The sequence below is a fragment of the Labrus bergylta genome, chromosome 7 (assembly GCF_963930695.1).
Source record: "Labrus bergylta chromosome 7, fLabBer1.1, whole genome shotgun sequence".
Lineage (NCBI taxonomy): Eukaryota > Metazoa > Chordata > Actinopteri > Labriformes > Labridae > Labrus > Labrus bergylta.
Window position 1 is genome coordinate 24,453,831 of NC_089201.1, and position 23,439 is coordinate 24,477,269.

A 23,439-nucleotide genomic window follows, 5' to 3' on the forward strand; every position below is an offset into this window, starting at 1 on the left:
TCTAAAACATACAGTGCTATACAAAATCCATGATATAACACTATTACAATTTATATGGATACACAAAGTGTGACCTCTGATGTGAACTACCACTTAAATGATTAAGTAAGTGTCTATCTTTCTTTATTCTCCATCCAGCAGACCTCGAAATGAGTTTGGATTCATAAGAGTTTGTCTATTCATGACTTTTCCCCCAAGAGAGCAACCTCGCTCAGGATGAGAGGGAAGCAATTAGAGGCCTGTGTGGTGCGGGGATCAGGTGCTCCCCTCGGACTAGACTGAAGGGGTATTGTGGAGGGCAGGTGATTGGGGTAAGAGAGACACGGCGAGGAAAAAAAAAAAGGAGAAAAATCACCCAGAGTTACCTTACTGCACTGCGGAAAGAAGCTAAGAGATACTATTAATATGCACCCCCTCACAATTTAATCACAACTACAGGTGGAGTCTTTCATGAATCCAATTAAGAAGAAAAAATGGAGCCAAGATGATTTCCCCTTAACAAGAAAAATGCAAGTGTAGTGTACATCAAGGGCGATTCAGCTGTTTGACTTCACCAACCACCAGCAACCATCCTCTTCCCAACAAACATTTCCTTCCCTCATATGGAAGACAAACATTCTTCAAAATCCAACCTCCATACTGCACATCCATCCCCTCCTCCTTTTTTCTTTTTTTTTGCGTCAGCCATGCAAACATGGATGTTTCTGCACATAAAGGTAGTAAAACTCTGCCCTCTGCAGGATTTCAGTGAAACATCTTGAGCCGTGCAAGAGGAAATCTATATGAAGAATTATTCACGGTGGCGTGAAAACAAGCGTGAGGTAAGAGTGGATCTGCGTGATTGCAGTCCCTGCTGGCTGATGATGCACGTGTGAACCGAAGGAGGGAGACACAACGAGGAGCCAGCGTTGTTCACCCACGGGTGCGCCGGGATGGGATCCTCCTGAGTCTAAACAGCATATGGTGCCTCCCTGGGCATCAACACACATCTTCCATGTCCAGCAACACGGCAGGCTGCACACACACACACACACACACACACACACACACGCACACACTCTGACACAGCAGACAAACACACTGCTTAATACACAAATTGGTCAGACATTTCTTCCTTTCATTCATGCTTAAACACAATAAATGCATTTTGGCTTAATAATTCTGTGATTTTTTTGGTGCGTTTGTGGCATAAAATCTCAGTAGTATTATGCCATTTCATATAAATAACATGCTTTCAAACATCAAAGTGCAAGTTTCACGAACAGATTTCAGCTATTGTTAAAGGAATGGTGCTGAATTATTATTATTATTATTATTATTATTATTATTATTACTATTATTATTAATAACAGGAGGGATAAAACAATTAATAATTTTCTCCACTAGGGGATCATAGAGTGGGTTATTGCACTATTAGATTGATTGTTTGAGTCACTTTTTAAGCACACTTTTTTTGTGTGTGAATGCACAAATTAAAATTTTCTTAGTTTTATCTTAATGTAAATGTATTAATGTTCAGGTTAGCTATTAGTTTAACATTGTAAAAAATAGAATTTAAGTAAATTACATTTGTTTACTGATGTAAAGTGTGAGGAAAAAGACATGCTTATTGATGGATATATACGTGTTTGAGTTTGGATTTCAGCAGCAGCATAACTTAAGAGGATCCATAGCATAGATTTTTCCTTTCAAACCTCGTTTTAGTTGCATTAGAAAAATACCAAAAACGTGCCCCTGAAGAGCAGCCTGTTCATCTCACAGAATCCATCAGCAGACAATGTAATCCACCGAGTGTCCACAGCTGAGGACATCAAACCCTGTGATTGATTAAGTTGTCTCAGAACAACCTTCCCTGTGTTTTATTCTCAATGCTTGACTTCCCCTTCATGGCCACCATCTTGATTCCTACAAACATTACATCATCCTGCTGCTGCTGCTACTGCTGCTGCTGCTTGTCCTTCACATGACCCCATGCTCAAGAGCTCAAATAAGGGTGGGGGGGATAACATGAACATCAAGCCCTCCTTGATAAAGAGCCAGAATCATAATGAAAGCTTGTTACCGTGGTATTAATAGATGCAGACTGTATTTTTGGAACGGAAAATATTGTACTCGATGTTGGTTTAGTGCTACATTTTCACTCATCGTCGGCTGCTGAGGGTGCTTACTGTCCAGGTCTCTCCTCTTGTCATAAATCAGGCTGGAAAAGTCAATAGAGTTGTTGGGATTTATGTGGGTTTGAGTCCTCTCTCTTGAAATGATTTGTTGCAGATGAGGGACACGAGCGCTGACCATAAAAACAATTCTGAAGCACGAGTCGTTTCCCTCAAATCTTCCTCAGACAACCAAGGTCCCTGCTGTTTATGATCTTAACGCAGCACCCTTGAAAGAAGTGGGGGGAAAAAAGCTCTTTTCATTGAATTCTGCTTCACAAAATATGTCTTAGAGCATTTTCTTTATACAAATAGATATGTTTTTTGGGAAATACTGACATTTCATGCAGTGAATTGTTAAAAATTGCGGCTGCAGAGGTCGTAAAGTCACCATATTGCTACAAGATGTGTGACATAATAGTACAACACACACACACACACACACGCGGTGCAAAGTGCCTTCAGTGACCTGCCATATGTCTCATCACAGGACCCATAGGCAGACCTTGCTCCTGAGTCAAAGCCTCCAGAAACAAACCCAACATCTGCCATCCCCCTCAACGCTGCATGTGGGATCACACATGCAACACACACACACACATACACACAGACAGCTTGGAGTCCCATACAAACCCCTCCATCACCTCCAACCATCCCCCTGTGCTTATCACTTATAGGACAAAAAAGAAGAGCATCCATTTGACACTGTTCTTACATAACAGCCCCAATCACAGAGCCCCCCCCCCCCCTTCCAATAAGACCTCCTACAGCGTTAGTCGTGATAAATCTCCTGCTCCAACCCCCCGCATGCCTCCTCCTCCCTCCCTCCCTCCCTCCCTCTGTTTTCTTGTGCTGCATCTCACTCAGGTTCAGGTCTCATCGCTCCCACCCTCGCGTACCTCCAAGCCTTCATCACACGGGAACAATCTTCCTCTAACAGGCCCTGAATATGCAGATTGGTTAATTCAGCTGCAGTTGCTCTGTGTGTAAATGCATCTGCAGCACTTTCCCAAGACCGAGCAGCAAATAAATGCTTACGCTGGGGCTTTTTTTTTTTTTTTGGTGTGTGGTGGAGGATAGGGGGGGGGGGGGGGGGGGAGTGCCTCCGTCCACAGCAGACTGCAGCCAAGGATGAGATTTTAGAAGCGGGACAGGGCAAGCAGAACTAATAAGAGATTAAGACTTTGACCAAGGCAGAGCTCAGGGCCCCGCCAGTGACTGATCCTGATCTGTTAAGGAGTAATTAATTTAATTGCGCTTTTTATCTCGGCTTAGCGGCACCTGCTCCTGCTGATACACTCTTAGTTTCTCTGCAACTCACCTGGTTATAGCCTCTGCAGCAAACATTCCTTTTACATTTTCCAAAAACAGCTGAGAGGGCAGGAAAAATACTGCATTAAAAACACATCTTTCCCTCAAAAACCCATTAGCATCAACACTGCACCAGCAGGGACACAAAATAGGGTTATGTGAGTGTTTTTTTTTTCCCCCCCAACCAACATTATGATGGTACAGAATGCACACAGGAATAAGAGACAAATTCAGAATGGTGTCATTTTGATCCATTTAAAAAAAAGAACACGCAGCAAGCGGGAATATCCCTTGAAAAACGTTATTATACATTCCCTAAGGTTTCTTTTCTCAGAGCAACAAATAAAAGTCACAGAATTGTTGGATTTGAGATTCATGGTGTGAATAATAAAGAGAATAGGAGTTTGTGTTGTACAGTATCTGAACAGATGGACTAATGCTTCTCCCGACAGAAATCCTGTAAACGCTGCTGCTTTGAAATGAGACGAGCTGTTGTTGATGAATGCAGAAAAATACCTCCTGCAATACACAAAGGCATCGGGTGCATAAAAGACTGTAGTTTACTCCCCTCCTTCCTCCTCCTCCTCCTCTTCTTCTTCTTCTTCTTCTTCTTCTTCTCCTTCATCTCTGTTGTGCTTTCTGCAGCCTTAGCACTAAAATCTGATTCAAGCTTTCTGTGAACAAGAGCGCTGCTTGCCAACACAAATGACAGCGGGAGTGGGCCAGGGGCCAAAGTCCTCCCCTGACTATCAAGAGAGAAAAGCAATCAAAAGGAGCAATCGATAAAAACAAAGTCTTAACTACTATTGATTATTTAGCTCTACGCTGATGGGCAATGATAGTTATGGACCTAAATTCATACACTCAGTTGATTAATATCTTCAGTTTTCTGTTAAATCAGGCAAGATCTTTTTTTTTTTTTTCCGTCATTAAACCGCTGCAGATCATCCAACAGCTCGGAGGCTCAGTGTTGTGTCTGTTGTGATATTTTGGTACGGATGCAAAGGAAACTGCTCCTCAGCTCAGCATCCTGCAGTCTCATCACTCACTGTAAGGCGGACTGTTACTTCCATCAGCTGCATTTCAGTTTGGGCAAGTCAGCAAGTTTTTCCTCCAGTGCACACACAGCCTGTACAAAAGAAATATACCATGAAGAGGCCAAGAGCCCTGAGCCGAGCGCTCCGTCTGTGCTGAGAGGCCTCTGGAGCTGTACTGAGGCATTCCTATGAGTGACAGGCCATAAAGACAAATGACTGTGATGTGGTAAGTCGCTCTCTGTGCCTTACAAAGCAGGAGAGAATACAAGCATGCAGCGACACTATGCTGCCTTTTCCATTCAGATGAAGGCTTATGATGGCTGTGCATGGCTCAGAATCAAGGCCACTACTAATCTGTCAATTACGGCCGAAAAAGCGTCCACCTCCAGCATTGCACAGTCAGGTTTACATGCAGGGAACTGGAGGGTGATTCTGTAAAAAGCTTTTAAAATGTAGTGCTTTAGTTCAAACTCCATGGCAATTTTCTCTTTCAGTGACACAATAACTCGTATCGGTGTTTTTAGACATGCTTACTTTAGGGAAGGCAAAGACAACATGAATCCAAGCAAAATAACATTTTTACCTTTGGTTAAGTACTGTATCTCAGACACTAGTCTATGGAGTGCCCTTAAATCTAAAACAGACATCCATGATGCCCACGAGGAAAACTCCTAATGACTTCTGTGATCCCCTGACTTTAACGATAGCACCACCATGTGTGCTTACACATGTGGTTTTAAGGGACATTTCTTCACAACTGTTTGGGAAAATATCTCAACAACTATCGGATGGATTTCCATGTAATTTAATGTGAACATTGATGCCACCTGACAGATGATTTGTTGTAACCTCAGTGATTCTCTCGGACTTTGTTTTTAGTGCCGTCCTCAAGTCAGAAATGCAAGTGTCCAAAACTTAAAACAGATATCTGTAGAAATAAGGACTTTCCCATTTCCCCGGATTCTACTGTGTGTACTTGTGCATGCAAACATGCTCAACTAAGATAGTTAACAAGGTAAACATCAACATGTTAGCATGCATCATCATAGATCTGCAGGCATGTCTGTAGAGTCATTCATAAAACAACACGTCAGAGAGGCTTCACAGACAGCACCACTTTGAGAAGCGTCCCTCGTTACACAAGAGTAGAGGCACTCTCAACACTACATGGTGTTTCTTTTAGTTTGCTTTTTTTCCCTCAGCAATATTAGCTGTACACACACGCTGAGCAAGCTGTGTTAAACTTGCTGACTGATATCAATAATTCAACCAGCGGAGAGGTTTTGTTATATCCTTTAACGAGCTGGAGTGTTGGAGCTGAATTCATAGTTAGGTCATAGCTGAGCTGTCATCATGATATAATTCCCCCGGGGCTGAGGCCCTCCAGCAGTCTGCTGCCCTGTCTGAGAACAACACAGTACATGTGTGCACTACAACTGTGTGTGTGTGTGTGTGTGTGTGCTTTCATTTATGCACATCAGAGGTAGAGATATGAAACATTATTCTGTGAATTAATATGCCTTTTATCGAAAAAAACACACACAACAAAGAGCATTCAGGATTATTCAACATGACTACATGAAGGAAGAAATTGACTTTGAGCATTTTATACAATCTGAAGCATTCAAGGATCAAGGCACCGATTTGTGTTTGTTTTTTTTACAATAAAATACAGCCCTGACACTCCACCACATTTCTCCTTAGAAACCAAGATAGTGAGTATTGTATCTGAATAGTTATAATATTAGAATATCTGACATTGCTTTATCAGTTATAGAAAAGGCCGTTGTTTTTAAAAGAAGCGGATGAATGCAAAACTTAATCAGCATCTGGACCTTGTTCATCTCTGAAAGATTACAAACAGCTGATTGGTCAAAACTCAAAGATCAAATATCAAAAAACTATTTTTTGGTGAAGTTCGGGTTCAATCTTGAGTTAGTTGTGGAGGAGTAAATTCATTTGGGTCCCACAGATTCAGGTTCAGCTTTTCTCTGTGTTGCAGAGAATCTAACAAGAGTTTGATACAACTCTCATGTTTGTGTGTACAGCATGAAGCTCAGGCCAGCAGCTGGTGATCTTATCTTAGCATTAAGACTTGAACTAGGGGGAATATCAAGCCTGACTCTGTTCATAGCTAATACAACTTGGATTTGTACTCTCTATCTTTTCTCCTTTCTTTGTTTGATCCATTAAAAATCCAAAGTTCAAATGTTGTTTTGACATTTTTATTTTTGGTATGGATTAAACACGGCAGTGTCATCTGTCTCCCCTGTTTCCATCTTATTTGCTTGACAAGCAATTTCCAAAATGTCTTTCAACCGCTTATAACAAGGCAATTTATTGACATAGCACAGGATTATCCAGCATACGGATACAAAGTTTCTATATCCAAAATGTAGCTCGTATTTTTGTTCTTTGATGCAAAAAACATAAACAAAAACCTCACACATTTCATGAGTTTAAGTGAAACCCCACACTTGTAGTCTATGCAGGAGAATGCACGAGTCCTGTAGGACCAAAGGCTAATTACTGTTCACTTTAGAAGAGAGGATACTTTGTAAAATGTGGCATCAAACCAGGGGGGGAGGGGACAGAGTATTCAGGGCTCACACCTGAGAAAAGCCGACAAAGATGAAATAATTCTTAGCTGTGGATGTGCGGGAGGGCCCACAGAGAGAATGCTGGCTTCGTGCTGCGCCCATGGCTCTCTCACCATTTGTGATTTGTTTGTAAGCAGTGCTTAATAATCATTTGTGCAACTGGCCCAGCTGGGGCCCGTCCCAAATATGTTACTCTGTCTTTTTATGATCGTTACCCAGGACAAATACATGTCGTCTCTCTGCAACTGATTTGTGGTAGATTTGATGAAAAGGATTAAAGTGTTGACATTAAATCATTCCATGTCACTGAGTTGTTGTTTTCTCTTTCAACTGCTCTGGATAATTCCTGCAGAACTCTTTTAAACCTAAAGCAAATTCTCGAGGGCCTTCTGTGAATCTATAGCCATTCATTCATAAACAAAGGTCGTTGTTTCTTCTGTACATTTTGGACATCATTGGTGTGTCTGTAATCACATGATACACTAATTTAAGGCATTGCGTGCCCTTTGAGTCGGTTTACTTACATTTGAGTCCAGGAGATCAATGCTGTCAAGACTCTTGCTCCGGTGAATGCGGCCCTTGATGCGGCGGAGTGATGGTTTGCCCTGGGCAGTGCTCGCTGAGGAGGCTGCAGTGACGGAGCCGGCGGTCGGGCTGGGGTGTATCCTAAGGTCAAACACACCGAAGTGGAGGAGGACAAAGAAAAAACATCACTACATCAGGGCCAGTATGAGTACGAATCCAGCATGGTTGTTGTTTCTCAGCAGGACAAAGTGCCACAGGCAAAAATGAGGAAGACGAGGAGGAAGACCACGACATGGTCATGTTTTTTTTTTTTTTTTGGTGTTTTTCAAAAGGCCATGGTCTCCTGCTGGATATATTGGCATTTAAAGAAATCTATAATTAGATTTAATGTCACAGCAGCCCTTTAGGGGGGGGTTTGTTGGAGCCCAGGAAATGCAGAAGCTTCAAACAGGGAGAGGCCTGAGCAGCTCAGTGGGCGACAGCCACCAGACTGTAGCTGGGTCAGGGTGAGATGTGGGGAGGAGGCCCACTTGGCTGACCTATCACCAATACTCTCAGGAAAGGTTTTACCCTTCACAAAATGACATACTTACACAACACTGTTGGACCCCTGCTGACCAACATAACAACCCTCCACCTCTCATTTCCTTCGTGGCCCATGTTTGTCTCCTAATTGATGTGAAATGTGCTGTGTTTAACATAGAATAAAATATCTCTGTCAGGACGAATAGAGCTGAACTGAACTGAACTGAGAATTTAAAAAAATCTTTATCAGGGCCAGCCACATGCATCTCTATATATTAAGCACATGAATTATAACGGGACCGATAAGGCATGGCTTTATCGATATTTAATAAATCAATAACTAATGTTTTGCTGACTTTTTGTATTTGGCAATAACATAACAGCTGATTTGCAGCTATTACACTAGGCTACACAGGGCGTTGGATGTAGGAATATTGAATTTGTAAGAATGAGAAAACATAGTGCCAAAAGAAAGGGATGTATGAAAACAAGGTGAAAGCACACATTTCTAAATATAGTGCGCACTTAGAAATTATATACATTTTTTAAGGTGGGCTTTTTAAGGGTGCCTGAAATACATTACAATGCCGACCCTGTCCACATCAGCATTACATTGCTAAGCTTCCATAGCCATAATACTGCTAGCTTTTTCATTTTAAATAGAACATCTTTTGAGGTCTCAAATGCAATACACAGATTACACCTTTGGCTTATAGTGAAAGTGTGACCAGCATTTTGTAGATATTTTCTTACATTTTGTTGATAATACTGTCAGTGTTACAGATTTGTTCTGTAACCATGATGTTTAATGTAGTCCAGAAAAAGCTGGTCCCATGAATGTACAATGGAGCTTAAATTGGTTCTCTTGTAACAGTCTCCTTCTTGTAGCCTCTCTCCAGTCCTATCTCTCTGTGTCATAGAGGACAGTCACTCTTAATGAGGATTTACCTAACACAATATTCAATGAGGCAAAATCCTGTCTACACAGTGTGGCTCAGGGATAGTAGATATCCATTAGTGCGCTCAGCAGCAGGCACTCGGAGCTCCTGAGGTTTGGAGACTCAGCCGGGGGGAAATTATATGAGAAAAGAGTGAACAGAGATGGGCAGAAAAAGAACATCACTATCCATTTTCTCTCTGCATTACCTCAGTAGTCGCCCTGAAGCGGTGTGAGGTGCTTACTGGCTGCGAATGCAAAAGGTAAAAGCACTCTGCAATACCTGCAGTCGATTACGAGCGACCTCGGATTGTTCTCATAAACAATATGGCAAACATGAGTAATGAGAAAAGCTGCTCGGACTGCATGGCAGGCCCGGTGCAGTCCAGCGCATTCACAGCCTAATTTCTTGGATGTTGATTCTAATATGGATTTCAGCCAAAACACTTGAGGCTACAAAGGCAGATTGTAACGGCGTGCCAGTAACTGTGCAGCTCTGATATAATGTGCTGTATGATCCCACATCGCTCCTGTGATGTCTCCTTGTTCGATATTAAATATGCAGGTGTGAGTGCTTTATTTGAGGATTGTCAAAATACATAAAACTGTGAGATTAAAATTGAACATCTACTTTACACTTTATCATGGTTATAGCTTTATATAACGCTGAGAGGGCAGCATTTGGCAAAGATGAACATGAACAATCATTTTAAAGTATGTAGAGGAAAAATAGCTTTTAACAACACTATCTCTCAAAATGTGGCATACTTGTGAAGAAATACTTTGACATTCTCTAAATATATTTTATGCAGGTAATGAGAAGACTGACTTTCATATCCGTAGACTAATTATAAAGCAATCTTTAAGATTAGCTCCATATTAAAAGTACAGACACGAAAAGCAGCATTTAATTGAGCACGAAGAGGGGAAATGAAGGGAAGCAGCTCGCCAGGCTCGGAAAAGTAGAAACAATTTCCCGTCCAGCAGCTGTTAAGTTCTCCAAACAAAATCTATCGTCTGATGAAGACCATTGTGTGAAAATGTTGTGGAGATTAAACTTTCTGTGGCATCGAGTAGGCATGTAAGCGTACAGACTCGTCTTCTTTTCCTTGCTGCTGTTTTTCAAATGCCCTGCAATTAGAAAACTCCCCATGTGCGTACAAACACCTTCCTTTAAAGTTCTCTACGTGACACATTATATCTGATGGGAAAACAAGAAGAAGTAGTTTCAGGTCGCGGTTTGTTGTCAGACTTTTTATTGGCCAGGTACAGTAACCTCCTCAGACTTAGTCTTGTCTTAACTCTTGCTACTGTTGTTGTTGTTATAGCACATTTTACCCAGCATTTATTTAATGAAGAGACATGACGCTAAAAAAACATAACAAGAAAGAACAATTTCATAAAATGTGTCTTAAGGGACAAAAAAAGAAAGAAGGTAAAGAAAAAACCCTGAACATTTTTTTGGTCACTTTTTAGTCATTGTGACCAATACTACATACGGTACAACATAATGTTATTGTGAGGACAGCGCAGGATTTTTTTTTTTTTTTTTTTTTTGAATGATCTGTTTATTTCAGATAGCTGTGTTAAGACTGAGGAAACATTTAAATCAATGTATTCACACAGCTGCCATTGTCCTCCGAACCCACACTCAGGCGCTAGCATGACGTTGCACTGCTGAAAATCAAATTAAATTATAATATAAAAGTCAGTAATAGCAAATCATTTTCCTTTCATTGGTGCTTGTGAAAATCTGAATGGACTCTATTATAAGTTCAAACGACATATTCATGAGCTAGCATACCGTACATTTAGACAACAACAGCATTCACTAACTTCCTAGCTGAAATAAAGGTAAGTTAGGAAGTGTCTGAAGATAAATTAACCATTTGATAGTTTTCAATAACGTAGAAGGAACACCTTCCATCATACGCTTATGTTAGCTAAGACGTTGTAAATGCTAACAGTGTCTGACTGTAGCTAATTAAGTTACACAATGTGTTGTCTCACCTTAAAATATGGGCCCATGTCATGGAGGATTTTCATTGTATATTGTCTTTAAAGTTCCTGATCACTTTGGAAGCAAGTATATTATAATGATCAGTCCCATTCTGTATGTTTATACCACTAACAACCCTTAAACACAGCCAGCAGTTCAACATTGTAAAATGAGTTTGGCTGCCCACCCTGAACACGGCCTCAGAGGAAAACAGCTGCTGTGCGGGTTAAATAGAAGCCATGCACACACCGGGTTTAATAGAAGCCTCACTCCTTTATTTGCTGTTTTGCTTGTTGTGTGGCGAGTTCACAGTACAATAAATGTCTCCTTGTGTCAGATTTTGTGACTGACTGGGAAAATCCTGGACCTTCAGCAGCCTCTGAACAAAGACAGGTCAAAAGGGAAATGGAATAAGATCTTGTGCTAAGGCACACCCTGATGGACTGCACAGCCCACTACAGTGTGATAACGTGGTTCACAGATAAGCTAAGGTCAAACAGATGCCTGATGCTATTAAAAGGAAGGATGAGGGACACACACACACACACACACACACACACACACACACATTGCTCAATTGCAGGACTTTATGTTGTTCCTCTGTAGCCTTTTCTCTCAGTCTGCCTCCAGGAGCCATCAGGTACGATTAGTTCGAGCAATAACTGCTATTGCTTAATCAGCAGGTCAATAGGCAATGTTACGCTTCATTCCTCCCATCTCGGCCACCGCTAATATAACTCTTAACAGGGAGTGCAATCCTGATCAGCGTCTGCTACAGACACATACACAGACATAATAAAACACATAGAGACACACACACTGCAAAAGGCAAAGCCTAAATGAGTTATCTCTAGCGCCTAACCACATAATCTGCCTGTGTTTGTTTTCTGCTTTGGAGAAAAGGTGCATGTTAAGAATAAGAGGACATATTACATAAACTGTGAACTGTTGTATTATCCCTGCAGGCCTGCAACAGAGTGTAAAGTTCATTAAGCCAGGTTAATGCTAATCTTGGTTGTGTGCAGGGGGAGTGGGTTTTTAAGACTGTAGGCAAGAGGAACATCTGTTTGCAGAAGACTAATCCTAATTTAGAGAGCTGCTGCTGCTGCTATCCAGTCTTTATCAAAGGCAAGCAGAGCTCTGCTGCTTCCTAATTTTGGGAGAAAAGGATGCACATGGTGCACGCTTTTGCTTCTCAGTTAGTGTAAGTGTCCGGTCAGAGAGATGTGTAATCTCGCTGCCACACGCTGTGAGATCAACAGAACAGCAAGCAGCTCTGAGCAGAAAATGGGACAGAATTAGCGCTGCAATTATGTAAAGAGCAACCTTTAAAACAGGATACTTAAAATTCTGTATTAAAAATGCAACGAGGCCTTTTCTTGTGATTGAAACAGTATTTCTGCCAGTGGAGTCTACACTTTCTTAGGATTCTTTTCTTTCTTTATCGGGACCTACATTAATTCTGCGGAAATATTGATTCTCTTTGGGGGGATGATAAAGGATTAACTTATCTTAAAACATGTCCATCATGCTCTGCTTAAGAAGATTTCTTCTTTCACTAGCCGTATATGCCGTGTCTTAAATCATTTTCATATTAGAGCTAACCCTATTAAACTAAGCGTTCATCAAGTTACTATTTTTTTAGTTAATCTTTGAGAACGAACTCTGATATTTATAAAAATTTGACACTTATATCAAGCGCAAATAACAATAAATCTTCATGTTTTGGAGGCTTTAACATGACAGTGGTTGGTATAGTAGTTAAGGATTTAAAACAATTAAAACAGCCTTTTATTTTCAAGTGATAGTTTCTGCTTCAGTGGTGTTTATCTGTTTTATTTTCAGCATTGGCTCAAAGCATGACTGAATATAGAGCATTATTGATCCTAAAGGTCACTATAATTAAGATATCAATTTAATTTTATAGAAAAACTTCAACCAATGGCCCTTATCTTTCTCCATGCAGAGAAAAGATTAGGGCCATTTTTTCTCATAACAAAGGCAGATGTTTGTAAGAAAATGAATTACGGCTTCAATAGGGAGAAATATACCAAACAAGGCTTACAGTAACGCCACACATTCATCATTATAGAAATCTTTTTTTGTGATTCATGAGGTGTCAAAGCGTGCTGCTGTACTTGACCTGAAACTCACCCACACTGGTGACAAAGTTCAGCTATTTAGCCGTCAATGTCACAGCGCAGAACATCAGTCAGGTGTACAGACACTTCATGCGTTACAAGGACTCCACACAGGTATTACCAAACAAAACGAGCCTATCAAACGAGGGCACTGCACGGCACATCAAATTATATCACAGTCATAACAGTGATTTTTTTTTTTTACTTTCTAAAGTGACTGAAAATACATCGGACTGTATGGTGTCACAGATCTAAACTGAGATCAGCAGGACACAGTTTTCTTCTATTTTATGTATTTCTAACACTTTCAAAATGAACCCTTATTCCTTTCTATGTTACCTATGTCTTGTAATCAACTGTGCTGTGTAATTAGTCATGATTTGGTTTACATCCTGTTAGTTTTCCTGTTAGCCACATTTATTCTTTTTCTATGTTGTTTGCATAATACTATTATTTTATTGTCATTTTATCATTTTTTTAAGGAGGGCTTTGCAGTTGTGAAGCATTGATTAGGTTTAACAGAAATGCTAAATACACAAATGTATCTTGCTATAATACTTTTAAATGAATCAACAACTATTCTTGTCATTTCTACGGATGTTAATGAAGACAATAAAAAAAGACAATAAAAATGAAGATAATGAGAACAAATGTTGACCATGAGCATGAATCTCAGATAACGCATCTTATATTTCACATAAGCTATAATACCTGATTAAACTGTAGCTGATGAACCCCTTTATCTTATACGTTTTCTTTATACCAACGTTAGGTAAAGGTAAATTATTCTCAAAAAATCAGCGTTTTTTCAAATTTGATCTCCATTTCAACAAATAAAGTTGTATGTTCTTCGACTTGGGTTTCATTGCCTCTTCAACCTTGATATTATGAAATAAGAAAAGTAGTAAAAACACAAATTATCAACAGACAGGTGATGCATCCCAGTAATTTTTTGTCGGAGAATAATTATTAATTATTAAAAAATATTGCTTCAGGGATAATGAACATTAAGTGTAAGTGTAGATACATTTGAAAAATGTGCGCTGCCTTTTCCCTAAATGATATTGATAAGAAACGTAATGAAGTGGTGATATAAAGAATTATTAATTACACAAATAACGCCATTATCAAGTGTAACGACGACAATGTGTAAATAAACAGAAAATAATGCCTGCTTTAAAGTTGTAAAAATGTATTGGGCTCTTCAAAAGTTCAGTGGAAAGATTTGCTAAACGATACTAATATTCATTTCATTTTATGTCCCCATCGTGTGGACTTCTGCTTTTCACTCCAGCTGGTTAAAACGCTCCGTCCAATTTGGTCAGAGATTTCTCCCAGAGTTACATAACCAGTTTAGGCTTTTTATATCCGTGCACTGCTGTGAATGAAAGAAGAAACTCTTTACCAAATCGACATGAAAATGGAGAGGTAAGTATCAACACAACAATAAGAGAAGAAACATGAAGGGACTCCTTTGTCTCAGTGTAATCCCATTATCTCCTCCTGGGGGGTCAATTAGGCTAATAAGAGGATGACTAAGAAATATGATTAGCCGAAGAGACAGAGTCATTAAGAAAAAAAGAAGCTGTATATATGGTACGAGCGTGACCCCGGCTGAGGTCATGGTAGCACTTTAGGCTACAGTGACAGGAGAGATGGCGGCTTTGTTTTTTTGTAAAACAGTCCAAAAATAGCTGAGAATACCATTTAAAAAAAAATAAACGGAAATTTGGAGGGAATTACCCTCATGTTATGAAATACAAGTTGTGTCTGTGTGAGTCTCTAAATCTCCTCTGATCATGATAATCTTACTCCAGACAACATGATGCTCAGAGATTTTCAGAATTGGTGTTTTCAGTGGCAGAGACGGCTCAGGAAATGGTTTAAAGTTTGGTTTTAAAGGGCTGATGATAACAGTTTAAGCCTCTCACACAGCTGGAGCTGTGCCAGTGTGACTGCATTATGAGGGTAAATGATCCAATGCAATACAGTTTGTAGGAAACACTTTCCTATCAGGGAGCCATTGAGCCCATTGACTCCTAATTAACCAGCTTTGCTTTCAAACAAGATGGTAATCCTGCTGTAATTAGGGATACTATGTCACACACGTTGCAGCCTGTGTAGCAACCTGCTTAAAGCTGAGAAAAAAGGTAATGAAAGGTCTTAAAGTAAACAAATGAACAAGGCCACAGGAGGAGGAAGCGATGTGGTCACTGCATTAGTATCATTCAGGCACACAGAGTAATGAGGACACTGGAGAGGTGGAGACGAGACACAAACACACATGCTGAGAGCAGAGGAATGGTAGAAAATGTTTAATGAGAGGTGTAAATAGGACACAAAGCAAGTAGAGGATCATGTTTCATGCTTCTACATTTTATTTATTAGTTTAAAAAAAAAAAAAACACACACACACAGCAAGGAGGAGGAGAGACAAGGAAGAGTGATGGTTTCCCCACATGGTTAGCTTGATTGGTGACATATCCAGCAGTGCAGAGGAAGGCCGTGTAGTTCATTGTAAAGCAGAAGTTGGAGGCAAAGAAACTATGGAGCTATGACATCATCCCTACGCATTCAACTTTACAAAGTGATGGAGAGGAAGGACACAGCTTTAGATCCAGCCACTGTACTTGCCACACACACACACACACACACACACACACACACACACACACACACACACACACACACGCGCGCGCGCTCGCACTCATCATAGCATTCAGAGTTGTTGCCTTTAATACATCTTGTGTAGGTTTGAGATGAGTTGAACATGGTGCAGACCGGCTGCAGTGGCTTAAATGACTGTTTTTTTTTTAGAGTAAGCGCTCGCGTTGTACCATCATTTGACGAGATGAGGGAGGAAACAGCTCGGCTCCTCTATTTTCCTCCCAACCTGCATCATCACCACCACCACCACCACCATCATCATCATCATCATCATCATCATCCGCACCAAGATTCATACTCACCACATACGCTTCCTGGGTGGAAGACAATGTTCTTTGTTGGAGGCGGTCACCCCCAGAGCCAGCTGCATTACAGTAATGTATTTCTGATAATTCACCATGGTACTGTCCACCGCTACTAAAAATCCAACCCAAAGAAAAGCACAGGTGACCATATATTTCTTTATTTCCTGGCATCCGCCTCCACTGCGTCTTCCATGCTCAGCATCACAACGCCATTTCCAGCGCTGAAGGACTGACAGAGAAAACACTCCCCAAGGAGCTGCTGAGCGAAAGGTGCCGTACCGCTGCGACCCATGTCTGCAATGACACTCTGACCGTGTTTTAGCGCGCGCGACAGCACCCCGGATCCATCCGATTTCTACCTTTTTTTTTTTTTTTTTTTGTCAGTGTCTTTATATATATCTTTTTCTTTTTTTTTTTTTTTTTTTAAATACGGTCAGGATTTGGGCATGATCTCCTTCTTCCTGCCTCCTCCCTCCTATCCGGGGCTGGAAAACACTCTTTAAAAAACGCTGCAGAGTCCAGGCGTCCGTGTGTGTGAGGTAGGGGAGAGAGTGTGTGTACAGTGTAGTCAGAAGGGAGCGACTGTGCAGGAGGGGAGGAGGGAGAGGAGGAGGAGTAGGAGGAGGAGGAGGAGGAGGAGGGAGGCGAGGGAGCGATTCATTTGGAGGTGCTCATTTGTAGCATCTGTTTCGGAAGTCCACAGTTTGCCTTTAATCCTACTTGTTAACGGCGGTTTATTTACAAAGTCGAGTCTGTGCACAACACTTCCTGGAAGCAGTAGTGAACAGGGGCGTAACTAACACCCCTGCTCGTGTTTTGGGGGGGGGGGGGGGGGGGGGGGGGGGGGGGGGGGGGTATGGTGCACACGTCCTTTTCTACAAATAGTAATTTCTTAACAGTAGACATTTTGAGATGTCACAGGGGGCGTAAAAATGTTGATTAATGATGGCTGAATTCAGTTTAGCTGCTTCTGTTCGTAGTAAAACTCTACACTTAATTTTCAGCAAAACTGCAAATAAATCACAAAAGCATGTTTCCATCCACTACCTCGGTTAACCATAGATTTTCAAACTTCAATATAAAAATAGGACACACGTAAAACATTTGGCATTTATGCTGTCTTTCATTTTTTGAAGGTTACAGCCTACGTTTCTTGTCTTGGCAAGGTAAATCATGATTCAGTTGGTAGGCTGTATCTGACTTGTTTCTGTGGTCAAGTTAGAAAAATCTGGATGAAAAGTAAATTAAGATTTTTTTTTTTATGACTGGTAGTTTATAGACACAAAAGGCAAGACGTTCCGTAAAAAAGAATGATTCAGAAGCGGCGGACAGACAAACAGAGTCCACAATCCAACACTATAATGAAAATATTTGCCATTATATGAATGTTATGTGTAGTTTGACGGAGCCACAATATCGACAAAGGAGAAGAGAACGACATACAGTACTGGAAACAGAAAACAATACGAAGCAGTTTGATTACATGCATGGAGATTGCGCTGGTTGGTAACGTCACCACCCTCTCACTTGCTCGAGGTGAATACTCCTGATTATATTCTGTTGTTCTCACATCAGCTCACTTGGACTTTCTGCAGAAAAAATACCAGGGGTCTGGCAGGAGAAACTCTTGTGGCTGTTTGTGTTCACATGCAGCTCATCCTGAAGATGTTTTTCAGGCGTTTTGTGCAAGTGTGAAAGCGCTAATTGTTGCATTTTTCCCTGGGGTCTGCAATATTGCAATATTGTAAAGCGGGCCTAAGAACACACCAAAGCAGGACTGTCCTTGGGCCGTTACGTCACAACCTCCTTTTCCCCGTGCGTAAATAAATACCATACCATGCCTACTAGTTAACTTTGCATTAAGGGACAGCTCTAAGATGCCAACTTACATTGGTGAGTTAAACTACCATACCAACACAATGATAGTGGGTTCACTTGGAGCAGCAAGGAGGTCAGATGCCTCTATGGACATTTTGGCAGATGAGCATATTTGTCAAATGTTGGATACCACTCAAAAACCCTAACCCCCCACCACTCAAAAAGATACGGAAGCATGCACAAGAGGGGCATTCAATGTTCTGGAGAGCAGTGTCAGGTGAAGAAACTCCAACAGCAATATGATAATATATATATAACAGCAAAAATGGAGGTTCTAGTGATGAGATGTACAAACTCCCCTGTTCCGAGCCGGACTAAATCCTCAGAACTAAACACTTTTTTTTAAATCAGTAGATGTAGTCGAGTCCTGTGATGTTCTCCTGAGGTTGAATTGGATTGAAATGATGAGTAACGTCAGCCTATATCGCTATTTTTACGCTGATTATCAGTTGTAGTCAACACTGCTTAGTAGCTGTATTACTGCATCTTTTACCAGCTTACCACTAATACCTCTCCAGTAAAAATTATAAATAATTAAATGCTTCTTTGAACATTTAAATACAACAAGGTCCTTGTTAATAACAGTGACACCTGTGCTTTTCCTACTGTTGTTGGTAAAAGTGTCAGCTGTGATGCCAAAGTTAAAGATCATAACATTTTTAGATAAGAAGATAATTAAAATAAGATATTTAAAATGTCTTTTGGGTAAACCCAGTTCATCTCTTGGTGGAAATATGATGCAACCGAAGGCTTGGCCTGTAAGATGCTGCACATCATTTCCTTCATCAGCACATTTCAAGTTAATAAACATTTAGTTAAGAAGCCAATTTCAAAAACTGTTGTTTCCAATACACAACAGACTTTAATCTCATATGGCATGGAGCCTGTCTACCCTGTTATCTCCAAACAGTGTAAGTGGAAGGTGAAAGTACAGTGAATAACATCATTACAAGATTATTGTTAAACTGCTTTGTGATTACTGTTAACCTCTAAAGTCAGACAAAGCTGGCTCTGTTTTAAATGAGCAGGTCAGCCAAATATCATGGATGTCTACTGCTGATGTCACTAAGTGTCTGATTAAAATCCGAAAACCCTACACAGACCTTTAATGAAATTACTAGCTTTTCTTTCGTTATGTGTGTTAGAAAATGGCAGATGGTTAACCTTATACATATGTCTTAAGACTGTTGAAGAATACTATCACGGAAAAAAAAGAAAGTTTCCAAACAATTTGTTTGTTAGATGCAACAATTTGGACAACCATGGAGAATGTTGAATGAAGATCTCACTTTTACACAGACATTTGTAACACCAAGTAAATTTTTTATCAGCTGTAACTACAAGTTAGCATCAGCAAATATCTAGGAAACATGGCAGGTCAATTACATGAAATGAGACAGTGTCAGAGGTGAGAGGAACAAATATTGTCTGTATCAATTTAAGTAAAATTCATGATTTTCAGACACATCTAAATGAAAATTGGTGGCATCAGTCTCATGCTGAATGATCAAAAATTTGCCCAACATTGCCAGTTTTATGTCCCTCACCCTCACTGCCTAACCCCTCCCTGACCTGGTGCCTACTAAGACATATTAAAGCTTATGTGAGGAGTACTACAAAATCAAGAAAGAACATCAGCATAAAGATTGACTCATTCTGATATTTATTTTTAAACCACTGCGGAGGGTTAGGTGTCAGACAGTTTTAAATTGAATCAGGCCTTTTTCATTTTTTTTCACAGCAGAGATTCTCAACCAGGGGGCGCCAAATTTGGGACTTCATCAAAAGTTCCCCACAGGAGCTTTAACATCTTCATTTTTTTTTTTTTTTTATTGATAATTGTCCTCGTCCACCTAACCATTTTTTGTTTGTTTTATCTCTAACGTTTGCCCTCCAATTGTAAGACCCTGGGTTATGTTTAAACATATTATTTTGTTGGCTAAAAAAATATGAATTTTGTTTGTAAATTTTGATTGTTTTTTAGATTGCAAAATAGTAACTTTATATGTTATTTTAATGTGTTTTATAGGCCAATCTAATTCCAAGGGTTTTATATTTTATATTTAATTGCTTTAGCTTTGTCAGTCTTTCTTAAAAGTTTGTTATTTTAATGCTTTCCCACAGAAAATATATATCCTCAGTTGTACTTCAGATGATTGGGTGATTCAGTGTTTTTGGCTTGACAGAGTGCAGCACGCAGCCGCTCCGTCTCAGTGAACTGTGCCCGCTCCACTCGTCATCAGCAGCAAACAGAGGCTGGCGTGGGTTGTTTTTCAGTCAATAGACTGACACACTGGTGCCTTTCTAAGCTTCAGAGTAAGTCGATTAGTCTAGACTTTGAAGTCTTAAAGAAGAGAGCCGCCTTCTCACCTGAGAAGAGCAGTGCACTCCGCACTCCCATCAGAGCAGACAGACTTAAACACAGAGTATAAACAGCAGGTCTGAGGAGGCCACAGACTAAACGCAAACGGAGGATTTTAGATTAGTCTTCCATGAGCAAGATGACACTACATGAGCGCTTACTTGATGGAGGGATTATTTAGTTTGTTAATTAAAAATCAGACATTGAATTGAGCGCTTGTTGTGTCCTTCAGAATATTTCCACTGTACGGATAAACATGAACAGCCTGGCTTTGATACTGTCAGTGTCAAGGGAGCAACTCCCTCTGTGGCTGATGTTGCTAAAAATGTATGAACCCATGACTCTGTATGAACATATCCTGCACAGTGTATTATATGCTCACTTGCTGTATACTGACAGTGTGAAGCTCTCTTTGGAAGGTATTGGGTAAACATACAAGCTGCATGTTTAATAGAGTAGTTATGTAAAATAAAACATCTGATAAATGAAGTCAGAGGTCAATCAGTGGTGAATAACTATACAGTATTTTTAAAGTGAACATCCTACTTTATAAAGCTGTTTGTATTTGACAAGTTACAGCCATTGCCCCAAAGTCTGACATAATAGACAGAGAAAGAACATCCGGCCTTTTTAAAATGTGAAACAGCCCTTTTTGTGGTTGCCAGCTAGTTACTTCTGGTTGAATGGAAGTAGAAAAGCCTTCAGGGCATTAAGGGACCTAAATTCATCCAGTGCTCATATGTCCAAAAACTCTTTCATGCAGTACCTGCAGTGAAAAGGCTTCTAACCGTATCTAACTAACTACTGAGACTGTGAAGGTTTTATTTAAGAACAGGTCATCAAAATCATGTATTGCAACAAGGGCTGTGAAATACATTTAGTTTGATCATGATCATGATCAATAACCCCACAAACAGAAACCACAGTTAAAAAAAAAAAAAACACATCTTCTGCTTTCTACAGCCTGATTCCTGTTTTTAATTTGGTCCAAAGAAAATAAACGAATTGTACTGTAAATGTAGTGTTACTCCAGAATTTCAGTTTGTTAGCACACATACTAAAACGTGTTTTGGGTAGGGCTTAATTGACTTTATCAGCATCTGCAACATTCTACATTATTAAGAAGTGTGCAATGTGAAATATTGTGTTTTGAGTTTTGGTTTATTTATTTGTTCAAATTTATCAAATTTTATTTTTATTTTTTTCATGCAATCTGCACCCGCAAGGACAGCCATCAAAATATGTTGTACTACACTTGTGCACTGCAATGACAATTAAGGTCTGTCTATCCATCTATCTATCCAACACATTCTTATGTTATGGCGAAAAATGTACTCTTTAAAGACAGGAACGCTAAAAAGAGACAGTTAATGAGAATGAGAGAGTGTGGTAGACATGCATCAAAGGGCCGAGGTTGGGAATCAAACATGCCACCGATGCTTCAAAGACTGTATTGTCTGTGTATGTGACCTCTTGCTTCTGAGCTCTCTGAGCCTAATCGGTGTTGTTGGTGGAGACATGTTTTATGCATTTTTAAAAACCTAATATTAAGAGGAAAAACTGAAATGAAAAGGATTCCAAACAAATAATGGACATTTGAATTCTGGTTTACAGCTCATTCTCCCCATAAACATTTCATTCTGGTACAACGGACCTCTCCTGCATTACTAATCAGGCCAGCATAATAACTGGCTCATCCCAGCCTCCTCTCTCTCTGAGCTCTAAACTGTTCTGTGATCAGGAAAGCCACCCTCATCACAGAGGACCCCCTCATCACAGAGGACCCCCCCACCCCCCCACCCCCTCCACCATTCCTTTCAGTTACTGCCATCAGACAGACAGTACCAGGTCCCAGCGGCCAATAAAATATCTACAGGGAATCCTTCATTCCCTCCGCCATGACCAATCTCATTAATCTAAAAGAGACACCGCATGTTCACCTGTCTTTTTAATCAGTGGCTGTTTTAACAATCCCTTTTCATGTTCCTGTTTTTTTTTTTTTTTTTATGAGAGTGTAAATGAGTGTATTGTGGATCTTTGTCAAATGAGGATTCCTGTCACTGTTGGGGACAAACTTGATGAAAACACACATTTTGAAAGGCTTTATGGTTAGCTGTGTGCAAAATGCCTATTCCGTCTTGGCTGCCAATGGCACTGAGGCTACTGCTTCCTGTTAGTGTGCTCTTGAATCCAGTAAACACTCATCTAATACATCGCTAATAGAATCATCAGAGCAGAGCCCCGCTCCTACAAAGCGACCAGCAACGCACCCTGTCACCTCCCATTGACAAGAGCACCATTCAAAGAGCTCTCATGATTAATCAGACACTACGCCTCGTCATTATCAGGCATGTACGACACAGCAAATCATTAGAGGATGGGGAAACACAGGCACACCTACACACACATGCATACTAGTCCCTACACACACAGATGACAGGGGAGTGTGTATGAGAACAAGTAGCAGTGTGTCAGTGGGGAAGCATTGAAGACAGCAGTGGGTCAGTGGTTGTGCTGCAGTCTGAAGCCCACTGCAAACCCATGCACACTCCACTGCAGCACTTTGATTTCATGTTGGCATCCCCCACTCTGCATCTCCTGAGCAGCCTGCCCCATCATTACCCTTCTCACATGAGAACCCACTGCTGACATCTTCTATTGCACGCTGCACATTCACACACACAAGACTCACAGGCACTTGTGTGTGTGGTAATAATAACACACTAGAGTACCTTTTTTTTTTTTTAACCCAGCGAGTAAATAGGACAGACGGGGCTGCCCTTCTTTCTCGTGTCCTCACACTCTCTTGTCCACTTTATTCTGTATAGAAAAGGAAAAAAAAAAATCAAAGCTGGTTTGTAGGACTTGGAGGCTGCTCCCAGAGGAGACAAACCTGGACGAAAGCCCTCAGAACCACTACCGCTGTAACACTGTGATTTATTACTTTTGCACCAAACGAGGAGGAGAAGTTCACAGAGAAAGTCCTCTTCACATGAATG

The 23,439-nt window shown here is 40.5% G+C and overlaps 1 protein-coding gene across 9 annotated transcripts in view; it reads right to left on the reverse strand.

Moving 5' to 3' along the window:
• tjp1b (tight junction protein 1b) overlaps positions 1 to 16,921 on the reverse strand; it is a 52,144-nt gene extending 35,223 nt beyond the window's left edge. For 3 of the 9 annotated variants that reach the window (XM_020658188.3, XM_065957110.1, XM_065957108.1), the window contains exons 1-2: positions 16,198 to 16,921; positions 7,626 to 7,767 (exon numbers count right to left, since the gene is read on the reverse strand). In XM_020658188.3, coding sequence (XP_020513844.2) covers positions 7,626 to 7,767; positions 16,198 to 16,349 — 294 coding nt within the window. In that variant the 5' untranslated portion in view covers positions 16,350 to 16,921. The remainder of the gene's footprint in view (positions 1 to 7,625; positions 7,768 to 16,197) is intronic. The other 6 variants (XM_020658129.3, XM_065957111.1, XM_020658120.3 and 3 more) reach the window with 4 other exon arrangements.
• Between the last annotated feature and the right edge of the window lie 6,518 nt (positions 16,922 to 23,439).